The following is a 20,000-nucleotide window of genomic DNA, read 5'->3' on the forward strand; positions in this document are numbered from 1 at the left end:
GGTTTGTGGCACTATCTTTGTTATCCTAACCCTGTCATTGACATAATGCATTCCCTAGCCCCTTACCCTATAACCCGATATACCCGATAAAAGGTCACCTCCACATCTGTCCTGGCCTCTCTCCTGCAGCGGTAACAAAATAAATAATAAAAATAAGTAAAAATAAAAATATATAGAAATACAAACAAAAAATAATCTCTCCGAATCTATCTCCACATTGAAAAGGACTAAAAACATTTAAAAAGTCTAAAATACTATCTGAATTACTTGCCCTTGAGGTTAAAAAGTACACATACCATTAAACATTAGTAATAACAAAGTGTCATAACATGTTCATGACTGTGTCATGTCACTCTTATGTAGATACCTTCAAGTAAAGGGTTACCGAATATATATATATATATATATATATATATATAATGTGTATTTGTCATCATTTTCAGACCATTAAATTAGTTTTGGAAGTGTGAACATGTGTTGGTTTCATCATTTGACCTTCGTTAGTGGGAGGGAAGTTGTTTCTGTACAAATGATGGCAGAATGTATATTCTATTAATCTCATCTTCTCCATAAGGACCGGCTGCTTTCACTCAGTCAGCAGTCAAACACTGTATTTAAATGCAGATTAAGAGCTTAAAGCGTGAATATTTCCTCCGGTGTGATGAAGACGCTGAGTGGCGTCTGCTTCCTCAGCGGCTCCGGCTGTGACTGGCGTGGAGAGTGAATCCAGATGTCGGCCGAGATAAGAATCGACCGAGTTAGCTGACTGAATGGATAATGAGTCAGCTGACTGACGGAGCCGATTGGCTGATTGACTGATGTGTTGCTGTGTGTTGCTAGGTAACGGACGGCTCTCTGGTGGCGCTGGTCCAGAAGCAGGTTTCTGCGTACAACATCGCCAACTCCTTCACCTTCACTAGATCCCTGAGCAGATACGGTACTACGCACGCACGCACACACACATGCACGCACACACACACACGCACACACACACACGCGCACACACACACACACACACAGACACACACATGCACACACACACACAGACACACACACACACACACACACTCACATGCACACACACATGCACAAACTCACATGCACACACACATGCACACACACACTTACACACACACAGACACACACATGCACACACACACACACACACACTCACATGCACACACACATGCACAATCTCACATGCACACGCATGCACACACGCACACATGCACACACATACACACGCAACACAGACTCACACACATGCACACACACGCACACACACACACTCACATGCACACACACACATGCATGCACACACACATACGCACACACACACACACACACACAAACACACTCACATTAACACACACATGCACACACACACTGAATCTGAGAACTTATCTCTTTGTCTCTGTGTCTTCAGAGTCGTTACTTCGAACGTCCAGCAGTCCTGACAGTCTGAGATCCAGAGCTCCGATGATCACCCCGGACCAGGAGACAGGTACTGCAGCAGCAGACGTAGTACAAGTACCAGAAGTAGTATTCATGGGCAGAACATCGGTTTAAAGAGTGAAGGGTCTGGTAGTGCTGCACAACTCATCAAATCATTATCCCGATACAGATTTTTGGCATCGTAAAGGAGCTTCAGTGTTGGCTTAACTTTTCAGACCCGGAAGCTTGGTCCTTTATGTTCACAGTCTGTGGTAGCTCTGTATACATACTGTATACATACTGTATACAAACTGTATACAACTGTGTTGTGTGTTTTCAGGGACTAAACTGTGGCACCTGGTGAAGAACCACGAGCACAGCGACCAGAGAGAAGGAGACAGAGGCAGCAAGATGGTTTCTGAGATCTACCTGACCAGACTGCTGGCTACCAAGGTAACAAACACAGACCTGTAGAGCTGTGCATGGTATTTTCTGACCAAGGGCGTAGGTTTGGTTTCAACATTGGTGGGGGAGGACACATTATAACCGAGGGCTCTGTGGGTCCCAAAACCTTTTGAGCGTCTGAAACATATATATACTGTTAAGAAGTAGGGCTGGATCCAAATATCCAACTATACAGATATTTATTTGTTGGCTTGGTATTTTAAATTTGGGATTCAACAATTGATCGTTTTTCTGTTTTGTTTTTCCTTCAACATTGTAATAATGATGAGACATATTCAACTTTTGGAGAAACACAAGCACACCTAAACCCAGATAAACGCTGGGGATTAAAGCACCAAAAAAGTACTATTACTTTGATGAACTTTTACTAAAGTACAAGTAAGAAGTAGCTCGTTTAAAATGTGCTCAGTCTTTATTTTTTTGAGATTTTTTAGGCCTTTATTTCCACAGAACAGATGAAGACATGAAAGGGGAGAGAGGGGGGGTGACATGCAGCAAAGGGCTGCAGGTCGGAGTCAAACCTGCAGCCGCTGCGTCGAGGAGTAAACCTCTATATATATGTGCGCCCGCTCTACCAACTGAGCTACCCAGGCGCCCTTTAGTTACTTTTTAAAAGCCATCTTCTGTGATTTCAAAAGGGCACAAAGCCGCAGTTTGTTGACGGATACAAACGTTAAAAATATTTTTCATTGACTTGTAGCAAAGTACATAACTTCAAACAAAACATACTGACGTAAAAGTAAAAGTACACATAAAAAAGCTACTTAATTACAGTAAAGTGAGTAACTGTAATTCTTTACTTTCCATCTCTGGTAAATAGGGGTGTTTGGAAGCCTGTTTGTTGATTTATTTTAAAGCAATACATTTTTTTTGTATACTTATATTTATTTATTAAAATATGTAACCCCGTGCTTTGGTCCTCCCACCACCAGGGGACGCTGCAGAAGTTTGTGGACGACCTGTTTGAGACGGTGTTCAGCACCGCCCACCGGGGCTCTGCTCTCCCATTGGCTATCAAATACATGTTCGACTTCCTGGACGAGCAGGCCGACAAACGGCAGATCAGCGACCCCGACGTCCGACACACCTGGAAGAGCAACTGGTGAGAGGAAAAATCAAGAGACGGTAGAAAGACACAGTAGACACAAACAGTTTAAAGGATCGTTTATATCAGGGTTCATACGTTTTGAAATAACCTGGAAAAGTCCTGGGATTGTTTCTTTAACACAGCATAATAATACGTGATTAATAAATGTATTTCACGTCGTCCTAACCTCACCGTTCTGTTCGGGGAGCGATATTACGTCTCCCACTATGAACCACACACATTATCATTCACTTTATTGTTAAACCTCTGAGGGGAAACATTTTTTAGGAATACATAGTCATGGACATTTGCCAAAAAGTCATGGAAAAGTATTGGTTAAAATGCGTATGAACCCTGTTATATTTGAACTCAACTACCAAACAAAACCACTATTAAACCTCTCTATATGTGCGCCTGCTCTACCAAGTGAGCTAACCTGGCCACTCACAGACAGATAACCACTCGCCGGCCGGGACATTCACATGCCCCCCCTCCCTCCCGCCTACCATCAACTGTCACCACCTTTGCTGATTGGTTGAAATAGTGTTTTGTGGCTCGTGCACTCCTTGCTGTTTGTTTACCGTTAACTCAGCCAGAGCTGTGTATTTACAGCACACAGAAAATATAGAGCTAGGTGACCTTGAGATATTAGATTAAAGCTTAAGGGCATAACTTTTTGATATTAATGAACGAGCCGTTACCAGATGAGTTGCTACAAAGCTAACGAAGACGATCAGCTCCACACATCTCTCTGGATCTCTCAGTAGGACTATGTTCAGGAGATTGTGGCGTCCGGTGACTTTCGCACAGTGAAGATAACGACCTCTTCTGATCAGTTCCTCCAGAAAAACGTGATTATGCGAAAATATGCGGGGCTTGCATGATGTCATAATCCCCGCATTTTCGTTGCAAAATAGTCCCAAATATCTTAGCAGAAAGTTGAAAAATGTTGCTTTTACTTCACACAAGAGCAGCTGTTTTCCCCTGTTGCCATGAGAACGTTATGAAGTGACGTAATTACGCGACGTGAACGTCATCTAAAAGCTGCAAACCCCGCGATGAAGCCACGATGACGCCACGATGAAGCCACGATGACGCCACAGTTTATCAAGTTCCCCCAATTTCATTGCATAAATATCCTGCATATTCCACATTTTGTAAGAAAACGTGACGCATAATTAAGGATTTTAGCCCAAAACAATCACAAAAAAACTCCACATTGTTTTGGAAGGACTGTCTGAAGAGTCCATCATGTTTTTTTAATCCTCCGTGTCCTCCTTGGCTACTAGCAGCTGTGTGTGGGGGGGCGCGTGATCACAGGAGGCTTGTATCATGTGGACGCGCAGACAGTTTTGTTGTCATTACTTAGAATTCCTCATGGGGGCGACAGAAACTACGTACTACAGCTTTAACATTTCATACTGTACCTTTTACATTATAACGAATGTTTCTTCTCTTGTGTGTGTCCGCAGCCTTCCTCTCAGGTTCTGGGTGAACGTCATAAAGAATCCTCAGTTTGTGTTTGACATCCATAAGAGCAGCATCACCGACGCCTGTCTGTCGGTCGTCGCTCAGACCTTCATGGACTCCTGCTCGACGTCCGAACACAGGCTCGGCAAAGACTCTCCGTCCAACAAGCTGCTCTACGCTAAAGACATCCCCAACTACAAGAGCTGGGTGGAGAGGTAGCTAACATGCTAACCAGCTAATATACTGTAATACACAACGTAAAACTGGGTGGAGAGGTAGCTAACATGCTAACTGGCTAATATACTGTAATACACAACGTAAAACTGGCTGGAGAGGTAGCTAACATGCTAACCAGCTAATATACTGTAATACACAACATAAAACTGGCTGGAGAGGTAGCTAACATGCTAACTGGCTAATATACTGTAATAGACAACGTAAAACTGGCTGGAGAGGTAGCTAACATGCTAACCGGCTAATATACTGTAATAGACAACGTAAAACTTGGTGTAGAGGTAGCTAACATGCTAACTGGCTAATATACTGTAATACACAACGTAAAAAAACTGGTTGGAGAGGTAGCTAACATGCTAACCGGCTAATATACTGTAATACACAACATAAAACTGGCTGGAGAGGTAGCTAACATGCTAACTGGCTAATATACTGTAATACACAACGTAAAACTGGGTGGAGAGGTAGCTAACATGCTAACTGGCTAATATACTGTAATGCACAACGTAAAACTTGGTGTAGAGGTAGCTAACATGCTAACTGGCTAATATACTCTAATACACAACGTAAAACTGGCTGGAGAGGTAGCTGACATGCTAACCGGCTAATATACTGTAATACACAACGTAAAACTGGGTGTAGACGTAGCTAACATGCTAACCGACTAATATACTGTAATGCACAACGTAAAACTTGGTGTAGAGGTAGCTAACATGCTAACTGGCTAATATACTGTAATACACAACGTAAAAAAACTGGCTGGAGAGGTAGCTAACATGCTAACCGGCTAATATACTGTAATACACAACGTAAAACTGGGTGGAGAGGTAGCTAACATGCTAACTGGCTAATATACTGTAATGCACAACGTAAAACTTGGTGTAGAGGTAGCTAACATGCTAACTGGCTAATATACTGTAATACACAACGTAAAACTGGGTGGAGAGGTAGCTAACATGCTAACTGGCTAATATACTGTAATACACAACGTAAAACTGGCTGGAGAGGTAGCTAACATGCTAACCAGCTAATATACTGTAATACACAACGTAAAACTGGCTGGAGAGGTAGCTAACATGCTAACCAGCTAATATACTGTAATACACAACGTAAAACTGGCTGGAGAGGTAGCTAACATGCTAACTGGCTAATATACTGTAATACACAACGTAAAACTGGCTGGAGAGGTAGCTAACATGCTAACTGGCTAATATACTGTAATACACAACGTAAAACTGGGTGGAGAGGTAGCTAACATGCTAACTGGCTAATATACTGTAATGCACAACGTAAAACTTGGTGTAGAGGTAGCTAACATGCTAACTGGCTAATATACTGTAATACACAACGTAAAACTGGGTGGAGAGGTAGCTAACATGCTAACTGGCTAATATACTGTAATACACAACGTAAAACTGGGTGGAGAGGTAGCTAACATGCTAACTGGCTAATATACTGTAATACACAACGTAAAACTGGGTGGAGAGGTAGCTAACATTCTAACCAGCTAATATACTGTAATACACAACGTAAAACTTGGTGCAGAGGTCGCTAACAAGCTAACCAGCTTTTATTGACCTTTTGCAAACACGTCACACGACCACGTGACGGCGCCGTGACAGACGGTGGAAGCACAGGCTCAACAGTAGTAGACGAGCGGAAAGTCTCATAGTTTCAATCACTTTGAAATACATAACATTAAATAAACTGTATTTATGGCTTCATGGCTTCTTCTATTGAACAACAAGTTGTTGTACCGTTAGCGGTCGAGGTAGGGCATCTGGTACGTGCTCACCAAGAGCAGTATTTGGAGAAGTTGGAGATAGCAGGACTGGATACCGACCCTTAATTCGTTCTCCCTCCGTTTTCACGGACCTCATTAAATCACAGAGTCTGCCCGACTTCAGTCCACATGATGTGTACCACTATGTGGTAAACAGGGTACCCCCATATACTGGTGCTGATCTGTACCACTGTGTGGTAAACAGGGTACCCCCATATACTGGTGCTGGTCTGTACCACTATGTGGTAAACGGGGTACCCCCATATACTGGTGCTGGTCTGTACCACTATGTGGTAAACGGGGTACCCCCATATACTGGTGCTGATCTGTACCACTATGTGGTAAACGGGGTACCCCCATATACTGGTGCTGATCTGTACCACTATGTGGTGAACGGGGTACCCCCATATACTGGTGCTGATCTGTACCACTATGTATCTTTAGTGTTACTAATATACGCAGTGGTGTTGTCTAATGTATTTTAGCGGGTATACTGTACTATAATAATAATAATAATAATATAATAATAACTTTATTCAGGACACAAATGGAAGGTCCATAGTACATTGAAAATGACAATATTTACAAACATATAGCAATAAATATACAGTACAGTACTATATAAATATATTAACCAGAATGGACATTTCATAGTGGGGGGGTCTGGGTGTCCTCCCCCAGGGAAGTTCTGAGCGTCAAAGACGTTCCTTCATTGTAGATACACTTTAATGCACCAGTTTACGGTGGAAATACCTTTATTTAGCGTACGCGAAGGAAAACACAGACGGCAGTTCAAAATATATTAAACATATAATGGAAACTATGTTGTTGTGTGTCATTGCGCATTTTTAAGTGTGTATATGGAAATCCTGGAGCTTTCTTAGTGGGTATACACTACACCACTGAATAAAGGCTATCAACAAGAGAAGTGGTGAGACAGTTACCTTACTCATATAACGGGTAACGCTGAAGTAATGTGACATAGATCATATAAATGAGTGTTGACGACTTATCAGGCAACTGGCTGTTTGGGCCAAGGTACAAAAGAAATGGCATTTAGTGCTGGAGGCTACAATTAGTAAAGTTTAAAGTTACTTGTTAACGATGTGTGTTTGTGTGTGGTTTTCCGGCAGGTACTACAGGGATATTGCAAAGATGCCGAGCATCAGCGATCAGGACATGGACGCCTACCTGGTAGAGCAGTCCCGTCTGCACGGCACCGAGTTCAACACACTGAGCGCGCTCAGTGAGCTCTACTTCTACATCAACAAGTACAAGGAAGAGGTGAGGGGGGGGGTGTGGTTTTTAGTTATAGTGTTGAGATAGAGCACATCTAGACCACACTCTATAATTACACACACTGGGTCCTATTTTAACGATCTGAGGTCACGGCGTGAGGCGCCTGCTGCAGGTGTGTTTAGGGCGTCCTAATCCACTTTTGCTAGTTTGACGGCAGTAAAAAGGGTCCGTGTGTCGGGGTCATGGTTCTAAAGGGTTGACCTTAGTGTCTTCATTAATCAGAGGTGTGTTTTGGGCGTAACATGCAATCAACCAATCAGAGATCATCTCCCATTCCCTTTAAAAGCCAGGCGCGTTTGGACCTTGGAGCATTGCTGTTATGATGGAGGATTTGCACCGTAATATTTGTATTTGTAATCTTCTGCATGTGTGTGTGCTGCTGTGTGTGTGTGTGTGTGTGTGTGTGTGTGTGCTGCTGTGCGTCCCCGTGTGTGTAACAAGCATAGTGTGCACGTGCTGTGCACGAGTCTAGGAGCATTTTACTAATGCTCTGTTAAAATAACAATGAAATGCTGCGTTATTGACTTTAGACCAGGTTTTTGTTGGTCAATGGTGCCATCACTTCCCACTGCCTCAAGATAGCAATACTCCCAGAATGCACCTGAACACACCTCCCTGTAAGACCAGCACGCCCAGAATGCACCTGAACACACCTCCCTGTAAGACCAGCACGCCCAGAATGCACCTGAACACACCTCCCTGTAAGACCAGCACGCCCAGAATGCACCTGAACACACCTCCCTGTAAGACCAGCACGCCCAGAATGCACCTGAACACACCTCCCTGTAAGACCAGCACGCCCAGGGGCCACAGATGGGCGCAGGTTTGTTATTTAAACGACGTGGGCGCTGGACGGGAAACTGACAACTGGGTCGGTCTTTGCGCTGCGCCGGGTGCTAGATAGGACCCTTCATGTTGACAGGAGTTAACTTTACAGATAGAGCAGGTCTAGACCACACTAGACCATTTACAGAGACTAGAGATGGTCCAATACCATTTTTTGCTTCCCGATACCGAGCACTGATCCGATACCAGTGTGTCATATACAGTACCAGTGAAAAGTACCAGGTTATTACTCTGTTTTAACAGCAGTGTACTACTATCCCTGTATGAATGTGATATGATTTCTATCATTGTTGTTAAACTCTTTGTGAAACATGTACAAACACAATGAACGCCGTATAACTTCCTTTTATTATCCAGTTTGACAGTCATTATATATATATATATATATATATTAATGGATAGATAAATAGATATGTTTTGTCCCATGAGGGAGATTTGTTTTCACTGTCTGTTGCATGCACAATGTAATGTACACAGACCAATACTAATGATTTGTCATGTCTTTCTACCGTCTCTGCAGATCCTGACGGCATTGGACCGGGACGGGTACTGTCGCAAACACAAACTGAGGCACAAACTGGAGCAAGCCATCAACCTGATGTCTGGGAGCAGCTGAGAGGAGGGGAGGGACGGATGGACTGATAGATGGATGGATGGATGGATGGATGGGGGGAGGGGGGTGGTAGGGGGAAGAAGAATGGGGGGGGGGGAAGTGAAGGCATTTTGTTTTTCTGAACTGTGTAAACAGTCAGCAGAACTGCTCAGCGTTGGACCGAACTGACAGCCACAGCTCCGGCCCTTTGAGCAATGAATCCATCCAATGTATTTGTCAATTGATTGATTGATTGATTGATTGATTGATTGATTGATTTGAAGACTGATTACCTGGACGGCTGGGACCCCAACTACCTCCGTTTGGTGGGTTTTTGGGGGGCAGAAAATCAGTTTCCAAACCGATTTGGATACATTTACAACAACAACAACAACAACAACAACGTGACTTCAACGTGGAATGAACAAAGTCATTTTGAGACAAAAAAAAAAACCTTCTAGATGCATCTGTCAGTTTGGATTTTGGATTTAAATTCACTGCAGGGATCAAAGCAAAAGGGGGGCGCGTGGCTGTGGAAAGACCTGGAAACGACGTGAGGACTTCAGGATTCACAGCCTGGTTGGGAACTTTCTAGACGCTAGGTTGACGAGCAAAAGGCCAAGTCAAGTTTCCGTCAAAGCTCACGGACTTTATAAGGATCAAGAAACTAAGCTTACGATGACAGAAGGTCAAAGTAATCTCGCAACAGGTTTGATTTTACCTTCAGAGCCTTTTTTCGTAGTCGAGAAGAATCGTGGCTAAATATCAAAAAGTCAAGTCAAGGCTTTTTTTCCGCAGGCGTTCCCAAGCCTCTTTACCGATGTCGTTCCTTTGGGCCAGCTATCCTCACCATGAATCCTTAGCCTCGCATGGAAGGATCCGGACTCACTGTAAGACGTTCAGGTCAAGCTTTAAGGAAGGAAACGTCAAGGTCAGACTCAAGAGGTTGTTCCAAGCTTTAACGGAAAGGAGAAGGAAGCAAAGTAAACTGATGACTTGACCTAACCGTGAAATCACAGCTTAGTCTCGAAAGATGTGGAATCCAAGTGGAAACCAACGGGAATTCATCTTTTGGAGATTTTAGGAAAATAAAAAAAGGACTCCAGGAGCCCGAGACAGTTTGACTTGACCCAGGACTGTTTCGGCCAAGCCTCGTCAGGATCTAGAAGTTTCTAAGTTGCTGTATAACCACTCAATGTTTCTCTCTGGACAATCACTCTGTACCACAGCACACTGAGCCCGATGCCTACCGACCGACCGGTACCTGTGTCCATAAACCCGTCCTCTCCTTCCCGCCATCTTCTTTTCCGCTCCCTTTATCCCCAGAAACTCCTCAGAATTAACTTTGTTCCATTTCGTCTCCTTCTACTATCTTCCCCTCTCCCTTTTCCATCCTTTCCCAACTAAGTTTCCTCTTTCAGTTACTCCCTTTTTCTTTGTATTCCTTCCCCTGCTCTGTCATTGGTCAGCCACGCTGGCCTCTGGCCATCCTATTGGCCAGGAAACCTCTTTAGTAACGTACTGCCCGACCAATCGAGACTGTGGAATTCGTCAGAATCGTGAAATAGTTCAACAGAAATTAATCCAGAATTACATTATGAATACATTCCAGCGCAGGCACACAGGCAAAGGTCTGTAAATAAAGCAGGTTGACTCGCTAATTTTAGAGTGGACTGACTGACTGACTGGCTGTTTTTCAGGACCAGAACGACCTGGAAAAACCGGGGTTCTGGACTCAGCACCAGTTGGTAAACTTGGACGCCGGTTGGTGCATATTCGACGTTGCACATTCACCCACATACAGCCATGCTTTCACAGCGCCGTGCAAAGCCCCCCGTGTGCCCAGGAGGAAAAATACTGTGCAGAAGCTACAAGCCCAGTGCCATGTAAAGACCGGACCGGATCGCGTCAGAACTGGACCGGACTCGGACCAAAACCCCCGGATCAAAAACAAACCTGGAAATGGAGTTTTAAACCCGGAACTTGAGAACTTTTAAGACTTGTGGCCATAATTGTAAACGAAAAAAAAAAGAAGAAAAAAAAAGAACGATTATAATAATAATAATAATAATAATAATAATAATTAATGACGATGATGATAAAGTATAAAAGTTTAAAAAAAAAAATAATACAAAAAAGGATGCAAAAAAACAAAAGAAAAATAAAGAAATGTTAACATGTTATAGGAACTTTGTGGATTTGACAGAATGGATTTTACGGAGCTGAACTTGTATAAAGCTGAACATTATTCTACATCAGAGTCTGGAGAGAGAGAGAGAGCGAGAGAGAGAGAGAGAGAGAGAGAGAGCCAGGAGACGGACCAACAGAACCGGACTCAACCGGACTGAATCGGACTTAGCAAGTATCTGTTCTGTATGTCAACGGTGGGAGAACAAACAGGACTTTTTGGTACGTTTTCTTTGCCAAATTGGACGTTTGTTTGAACCGGAGTGCGTTGCATTGGACGGAGAATGGAGGGCCGGCCTGGCGGGGGTGGCGGGTGGCGTTCGAAGGGGTTCAAATGTTGCATGTGTTACTGTACAATGTGTTGCAATGTTTACGATAAGCTTCTGTACATCCTAAAGAAGAATGAGGGCGATTTCACACTGCCGGCCCGTAGTCTCAACTCAAAAAAAGCTCACGTTAAAACTCGAGAATGTGATTCTTTGACGGGGGGATTGTTCCTCCGTCCATCGATCGGTGCAGCAGTATAGTAACTTAAAGCTTTAGCGCAGAACCTTTTGATATTAATGAACGTCCGTTACAATCGAGCCGTTACCAAATGAGTTGCTACAAAGCTAACGAAGACTATCAGCTCCACACATCTCTCTCTGTGTCTCTCAGTATGGCGTTGTTCAGAGTAGAGGATGGATACCCGAAACGAGCCCGTTGGGAGCCGAGGGGCCGGGCCGGGTTCGGACAGATATTTAGAAATGATGTTTGGGTTCTGGTCGGGCTCGATCACATCAGCGCGATAAGGCATTGAACATTTTAAATTTAAAAAAAAGCTTATTTTGTAGGTGTGCGCCTGTGTTAATGTGAGCTTGTTGCCCCGTGTGCGCTGATGAGCTCATCTGTTAACATTTCCGAATGCCTTCCTGTAAACGTACATGTGTCATAAGTCTGAGAAGAAAATGAGATTGTAACTGTATTGGGCTCAGGTCGGGCTCGGACAGAAAAATGCGGCCCGATCAGCACTCTAGTTCAGAAGATTGTGGCGTCCGGTGACTTTCCTGTGCAGAAACTCGCGTGAAGGTGGAGACCTCTTCTGAAGAGTCCATCACTAGCTACTGCGTGGAGGAGGAGGGGGGGGTGCGTGATCACAGAAGGCTTGTATCATGTGGACGCGCCGACAGCGTTGTTGTCATTACTTAGAATTCCTCACGGGGGAGACAGAAACGACGCACTATAGCTTTAAGAAGTATGCTTAAATATTGCTTTAAATAACGATTTCAAGCCTGGGGAGTGGAGATCGCTTCCCGGGGAAATGTAAAAGACTCTCACCCAGGAAACACGTTCCTTCCTCGGGAATCTTTTCTATCTTGTTCCTGCGTCCGACCGTGTTCAGACCGACTACTGCAGCCCAGTGTGAATCGCTTGCATTCTCTGTATGAACGATGGTTTTAAACAAGGCAACGCTGCCCCCGCCCTCGTCCCCCCTTTACACCTTGTTTTTTCTGTGGTAGAACATTTTCACTTCGCACAACTGCGTCATATTTATTGTTCAGAGGTTTGTTTTGGGTCTAAATTAAAGCTCAACGATGTATTTGATCTTTTGAAAACACACAAAAACTACTTTCTGTTTCTGCTCAGCCCCCGTAGGTTTTCACATTTCTTTAAATACATTTTCTTTACCTTTCAGCAGCGCGCGGGGCATCTACGGACGCAGAATTGTGCAGATTTTGCAGATTTTCGTTCTGTATTACCACTGAAAACAGTGGGTCAACTAATGTTTTTTTACATTTACAGTTTTGTAGCATCAGTGCAGTAACTCTGGTATAATCAGGTTGGGCTACCAGTACATACAGTTTACAGTCTGTAACTTGGAAAAAGGGATGCACCGACTCCAGATGTTTGGGGTTCTGCTGAATCCTGAACCCCCTGGTTGAGGTTCTGCTGAGTCCTGAACCCCCTGGTTGAGGTTCTGCTGAATCCTGAACCCCCTGGTTGAGGTTCTGCTGAGTCCTGAACCCCCTGGTTGAGGTTCTGCTGAGTCCTCGTCCCGTCCTCAGTCCATGAACACAGTCAACACATTAATGAAGTAAACAGTGACTGTCCTTCCTTTGCCGTACCTGAAGTTGCTGCATTCTGGCTGCTGTCTGTAGATTCCTTCATGCTCAGCTCGTATTCTTCCAGATGTTTCATACCAGATGTTGTAACAGCGGTGATGTTGTGTATTGTTTAGGGTCCTCGCCACCACCAGACTAATCAGCATTGCAGATTGAACATGTAGCTGGACTTGAATGGCCTTCTTTTGACTGAAAGTACTGCCAAACAACCCTTTTTCTGCTCACCAGTTCCATTTCCACTTCCTCTCAGCCTGCTGCATTGAAGCTCCACCTACGTAAACACCTTCCTGTAATCAACGGCGCCGTCATCACGGCGACCAGCGTAGCGCGGAGTGACAGCGTAGGGTTCAGCAGAAACCCAACCCCGTCAAAAAGCCCAATATTCAGCCCAATCAGAATCCTGGATTCGGTGCATCCCTGATTGAAAAGCCTTCAGTTTGACTCTATTTTGCCAGGAAGACCCACCAGGAAATCTGAATCTGTGGGAACAGCAAACTTAAACACAAACTTTTAATACTTTACGTATTTTTCCGGGCACCTTTTTCCACATTAATTATATTTTTAATTTTTCATGTTTGTCACCATACGAGCTCCTCTCTAGTGAAGGTGTTAAAAGCACCATCTGTGTTTGAGGCCCGGCCGATGGGATGTGTGAAAATGTTCCGCCACAGCTGAAGCTGACGCATCATCTCTTCTGGCTCTCTGCGATGCCATAAAGCTACGAAGCACCTTTTCTTTTTTATAATGTTCTTGCTGTTCACTGTCGTTTGAATCTTTGGGGCCAAAAGGACCCGAGTGAGGAAGGAGAGAGAGATGAAGAGGAGGAGGAGGAGGAGGAAGGGTCCTGATAAATGACTGCCTTTTAGATAATTAACCATAGAACAGGGAGGGAAGCCACTACCAAACCATACCACTCTGTGTGTGTGTGTGTGTGTGTCTCTGTGTGTGTGTGTGTGTGTGTGTGTGTGTGTGTGTGTGTGTGTGTGTGTGTGTGTGTGTGTGTCTGTGTGTGTGTGTGTGTGTGTGTGTGTGTGTGTGTGTGTGTGTGTGTCTCTGTGTGTGTGTGTCTCTGTGTGTGTGTGTGTGTGTGTGTGTGTGTGTGTGTGTCTCTGTGTGTCTGTGTGTGTGTGTGTGTGTGTGTGTGTGTGTCTGTGCCTGTGTGTGTGTGTGTGTCTCTGTGTGTGTGTCTCTGTGTGTCTGTGTGTGTGTGTGTGTCTGTGCGTGTGTGTGTGTGTGTGTGTGTGTGTGTGTGTTATCCTGCTGCTGCTGCTGCAGTGGAAACTCAACCGTTAAATCACTGATCGTATCTTCAGCCCAATTAAAAATCTTTTTTCTTTACGGTTGCTCCATTTAAATCAGCCGATCGGTATCTTTCAACGCTTTTGATATCTCAGATCGGATCTTTTGGTCTCTTTCTCTTTCTAATCTTTTCTAAAAATAAAAAACCTTGCACGGCCTCTTAAACTCAAAGTCATCATCGGATGATTCTTTAACAACTGACCTTATTTTGTGGATTTAATTTGTTGGGAGTTGAGAGGAGTCAGCATGCTGAAGGGTGAATAAGAGGGGGAAGAGGAGAATGTAAAGGAAGAGAGAAAAGGGAGGATGCGTAGACGATGAAGAGGAGGAGGAGGAAACGCCCGCTGCATGCTGAAAAGTGAGAAAGGGGAGTGGAAAAAGGGAGGAAGAAGTCAAATTACTGTTGGATTGCAGAGAGGAGAGTGTTGATATAAAGTGGGGAAAGCTTAAATGCAGAGAGGAGAAATAAATGTTAAGAAAACAATCCAATCAGAAAAGGATAAAACAGAATATACAGCAGGATCAGGATGAAAAGAGGAGGTCAGATTCTCTTTTTTATGTTAAAGGGAGAGGAAAAGGAGGGATGAAAGGAGACGCCGTAGGAATACTGAGAGCAGAAAGGAGGCTGGAGAGAAGGAGAATACTGATCAGGGAGGAGAAAGACAGAGGCAACGTCATCCATCAAACTGGCCGAGGACGGAAAGGAAGAAACACTCCCAGTGCAGAGGAGGAGAGGAGGGGAGGAGAGGAGGGGAGAGGAGAGGAGAGGAGAGGAGGAGGGGAGAGGAGATGAGGGGATGGGAGAGGAGAGGAGAGGAGAGGAGAGGAGAGGAGAGGAGGAGGGGAGATGAGAGGAGGGGAGGGGAGAGGAGGGGAGGGGGAGGAGAGGAGGGGAAGGGAGGGGAGAGGAGATGAGGGGATGGGAGAGGAGAGGAGAGGAGAGGAGGGGAGAGGAGGAGAGGAGGGGAGATGAGAGAGGAGAGGAGGGGAGATGAGAGGAGAGGAGGGGAGAGGAGGGGAAGGGAGGGGAGAGGAGGGGAGAGGAGATGAGAGGAGAGGAAGGGAGGGGAGAGGAGGGGAGGGGAAGGGAGGGGAGAGGAGGGGAGAGGAGAGGAGAGGAGAGGAGAGGAGAGGGAGGGGAGAGGAGAGGAGAAACAACATGATTCAGTAAAGAAGTCCTCCAAACCGTACTATGACATCAGTCGTTAGTTCTCCCCCGTAATCCGACCCACAGCAGCGTTCTCCGTCCTCATATCTAAACCAGAGACAGACTGATCTCATAAAGTGGCGTACGTATGACACGCCAATCCGTGTGCCATTATTGGCGTGTTATCAAGACGCATACTCGCTCTTTAGCGTGTTTATCAACGCCGTTTGGCCTCCATTGACTTACATTACCTTGAGATTGCGTGTGATTGGACGCCGTAGCGAGTAGTATGAAAGGGTGAAAATCAGCATAGGGAGGTTGGTCGGGGGGGAGGACGGGTCAAACACAGGACGTTCACCAGGAGAGCTGGGATCAGGTCCCATGTGTCACGTTAACTAAACCCAACCCGGCCGCTGTATAAGCTGCTCATAATGCGTACAGATAACACGCCACGTGGCTTTAGGAAAGTGGGCGTGTATGTTTACGCGAAGTCATGTTGGCGTGACGCAGATCGTGACGTAGCTCCGTTTGTTCCCCTAAAGTTAAAAATACATACACACTAGTATCTAAAACTACGAGTGTTTCTTCGAGCCATCAGTGGCGGCACAAACTTTTCTTTCTGTAACAAATGTCGTGATGCCCGAGTGACTGAAAGGTTTCGGTTACCTCTGATATCCGTCCTGATATTCAGCCGGGACCAATCGATGTTTGGATGGTTTTCCACTGTGGAAGCAAGCAGAGTGTGTGTGTTTGTTTCAGTGTTGTCTACACACACACACACACACACACACACGCACGCACATACACACACGCACACACTCTCAGACACAGCTGGGAGGAGGTAACCGAGACTAAAGAGGCCGGTGGGATGGGCCGAGTTTAATTCCTGGAAAAGCAAACAAAATTGTTTTGATACCTCGTTTTAGCTGCAGCGTCCATCCATCTGTCCCCTCACACACACACACACACACACACACACACACACACACACAGAGACATACACACACACACACACACACACACACACACACTCACACACACACACACACACACACACAGACATACACACACACAGAAACATACACACACACACACACACACACACACACACACACACACACACACACACACACACACACACACACAGACACACACACACACACACACACACACACACACACACACACACACACACAGACACACACACAGACACACACACACACACAGACGCACACACACACATACACACACACACACACGGCTCAGAGTCTTTAACGTTCTCCAGCAGTGAGATATTTATTGATTTCTTTCTTTTAATTTATTTTCTTTACGATGAGTTTTATTTATTGTTGGAGGATGTACACGGTTTCAATAGTTTATACAGCGTTAAAGAGAGAGAAGAGCTCAACGTCAACTACAAACACACGTACACACACACACACACACACACGTACGTTATAACGTGTGCAGACTGGGCAACGGCCGTTGACTCTTTCAAACATTTTACATTTAAAAGGTTGGATTTCAACCGTGATTCGGTCACTTTCTACATAAACTAGCGTCGGTCCGTTTTGCCCGAAACTCTTAGACATCGTCAGTGATCCGTGGAGTTGACTGACCCCGCCCCCTTTCTTTAAGCCCCTCCCACCGCCCTGCAGACTCCGCACGGACGAGTCGAGCCGACAGCCAATCCCAGCGGGCGTCACTGTATCATAGCAACGGCAGAATCACTGGACTCCCAGCGGGGGGAGTCGGATGTCTTTGTTGTACCATAATATAATTATTATTATTATTATTAATAATAATCTTGAGCCGGTGCTTCTCAGCCGCTGCGTTTCCGTCACGTTCAAATGAACTTTATCTGCGAAGCACTTTTTCTGAACAAAAGTTCCCGGTTTTTAAATAACGCCAAACTCACACACATCTCCGTTTGGTGTCCCGTTTCGGGTCCCCGAGCCGGCGGTTGGGAAGCACGGCTCACGCTGGATCTCGTGTCTTAGTTCAGGACGGGATCGTCCATCGAGGCGGGCGCCGTCGGCGTCGGATCGCAGAGCTTCAAGACCGATTTTAAACACATCCTCCGTTTCGCCAGATTTTCTGCAGATTTTCTGCAGATTTTCTGCAGATTTTCGTCAGATTTTCGGCAGTTTTTCGGCAGATTTTTGTCAGATTTTTCGTCAGATTTAGTCAGTTTTTTCTGCAGATTTTCGTCAGATTTTCGGCAGTTTTTCGGCAGATTTTTCAAACTCGAATCTCCTTTACCAGAAGCAGGAAAACAGTCCGCTATATTTTTTTGCAGATTTTCATTCTGGATTACCGCTTTAAAATCTGTAAAAAAAAAAAAATATTTTGTATTATAAATTATAATAACAAAATCTGCAGATTCCGTTTGGTGATGACATCACAGCACTCAGACCCTTTCCAATCGACCAATGAAGCGCCGCGATCAGCCGTCCGGCCGCGCCTCGGTGCCGCCGTTCATTCACTCTGCCTGGAACACACATGGCCTTCCAGGATGTAGTCAGGGCCCATTCTTTTGATACCATTTGCCATTGCCTTGTTTTTAATTTTTTTTAAATTTTTGCTGAGTTAAAATGTAACGATGATGATGATGAATCTTCTTCATGTAATAGCCTGTGTCAGTTTTTATACCATTGCCATTGCCTTCTGCTGAGTTTGTATATTTGTGTGATTTCACTAAAGTGTAATGGAAAAGTTGGACTCACGTTTTATTGTGTTTTTTACTCGTTTGTTTATTCCTGACTAATCTCACATTCAGATCTTATCTCCACGGTGCTGTGGAAGTTAAATACTGTAAATACATATTTTAAATGTGTGTGTGTGTGCGTGTGTGTGTGTGTGTGCGTGTGTGTGTGTGTGTGTGCGTGCGTGCGTGTTATGTTAATATGCACACACATGTTAGTTGGCAGCATCAAGGATCATGCTCTCCAGAAACACCTTCAACACACACACACACACACACCTTTTCACATCGTTTCACTATCTTTGTGGGGACCCGTCATTGACATAATGCATTCCCTAGCCCCTTACCCTAACCTTAACCATCACCACTAAATGCCTAACCTTAACCCTTACCCTCACCCTAACCAGAACCTCATTCTAACCCTAATCCTAAAACCAAGTCCTAACCCTCAAACAGACCTTTAACCTTGGGGGGTCCAGCATTTTGGCCCCACAAAGCTGTCGGGACCCCACGAATATAGTTAAACAAGAACACACACACACACACACGCTACTACACTTTTGTAGTGTTTTTTTTTGCAAGTGTACATATACTTCTTTAAACATTAAAAAGCCAAAAAAATACATTCCTTTCATGCAAAATTAAAGCTACAGATTTGTTTTAGACGTTCCAGCTGCCGGAATAATATTGGATTTTTTTTACAGTGTATTTTCTGGTTGTTTGTTAGGTGACTTTAAGTTTGGTCTCCCACTGCGTCGCAGTCAGTCATCAGATGCTGGCAAGGGTACAGACTAATTAATGGAGAACAATGATCCAGGCTTTGCAGGGCTTATCAGCTGCAGCAACAAAAGAGCCGTTATCATCGCAGGTTTTCATTATCAGGAAATACACTTGATTAAAGTACACAAGAGACACACACACACACACACACACACAGACAGAACATGAGTTTAGAAATCAGCTTAGAGAAACAAACACTTTACTGACTGTTGCTCTGTGTCAGCGTCACTAAAAGTTCTGTTGTTGCTGCTGACAGACTCAGATTATTATTCTAAGTGTCTGACAACATTATGAAAGGATCCCTACAGAGATAGACCTTTTAGTTAAAGAGGAAGATCCTTTTAGTTTAACATGAAACTACGGTGGCCGACAGGGGCAAACGCCCTGCAACTTAAGAAAACACACGCAAATACACACAACACGACCAAATACACACAACACACGCAAATACACACAACACACGCAAATACACACAACACAACCACATACACACAACACGACCAAATACACACAACACACGCAAATACACACAACACACGCAAATACACACAACACAACCACATACACACAA

General features: G+C 44.6%; 1 protein-coding gene across 1 annotated transcript in view; it reads left to right on the forward strand.

The window, feature by feature from the left end:
- Window positions 1–9,273, forward strand: part of plxna3 (plexin A3) — a 208,193-nt gene extending 198,920 nt beyond the window's left edge. The window contains exons 32-38 of the mRNA XM_078254092.1: window positions 841–937; window positions 1,427–1,504; window positions 1,775–1,887; window positions 2,832–3,001; window positions 4,459–4,671; window positions 7,607–7,757; window positions 9,139–9,273. Coding sequence (XP_078110218.1) covers window positions 841–937; window positions 1,427–1,504; window positions 1,775–1,887; window positions 2,832–3,001; window positions 4,459–4,671; window positions 7,607–7,757; window positions 9,139–9,234 — 918 coding nt within the window. The 3' untranslated portion in view covers window positions 9,235–9,273. The remainder of the gene's footprint in view (window positions 1–840; window positions 938–1,426; window positions 1,505–1,774; window positions 1,888–2,831; window positions 3,002–4,458; window positions 4,672–7,606; window positions 7,758–9,138) is intronic.
- The last annotated feature ends 10,727 nt before the right edge of the window (window positions 9,274–20,000 follow it).

Source organism: Sander vitreus, chromosome 7 (genome assembly GCF_031162955.1).
Source record: "Sander vitreus isolate 19-12246 chromosome 7, sanVit1, whole genome shotgun sequence".
Classification (NCBI taxonomy): domain Eukaryota; kingdom Metazoa; phylum Chordata; class Actinopteri; order Perciformes; family Percidae; genus Sander; species Sander vitreus.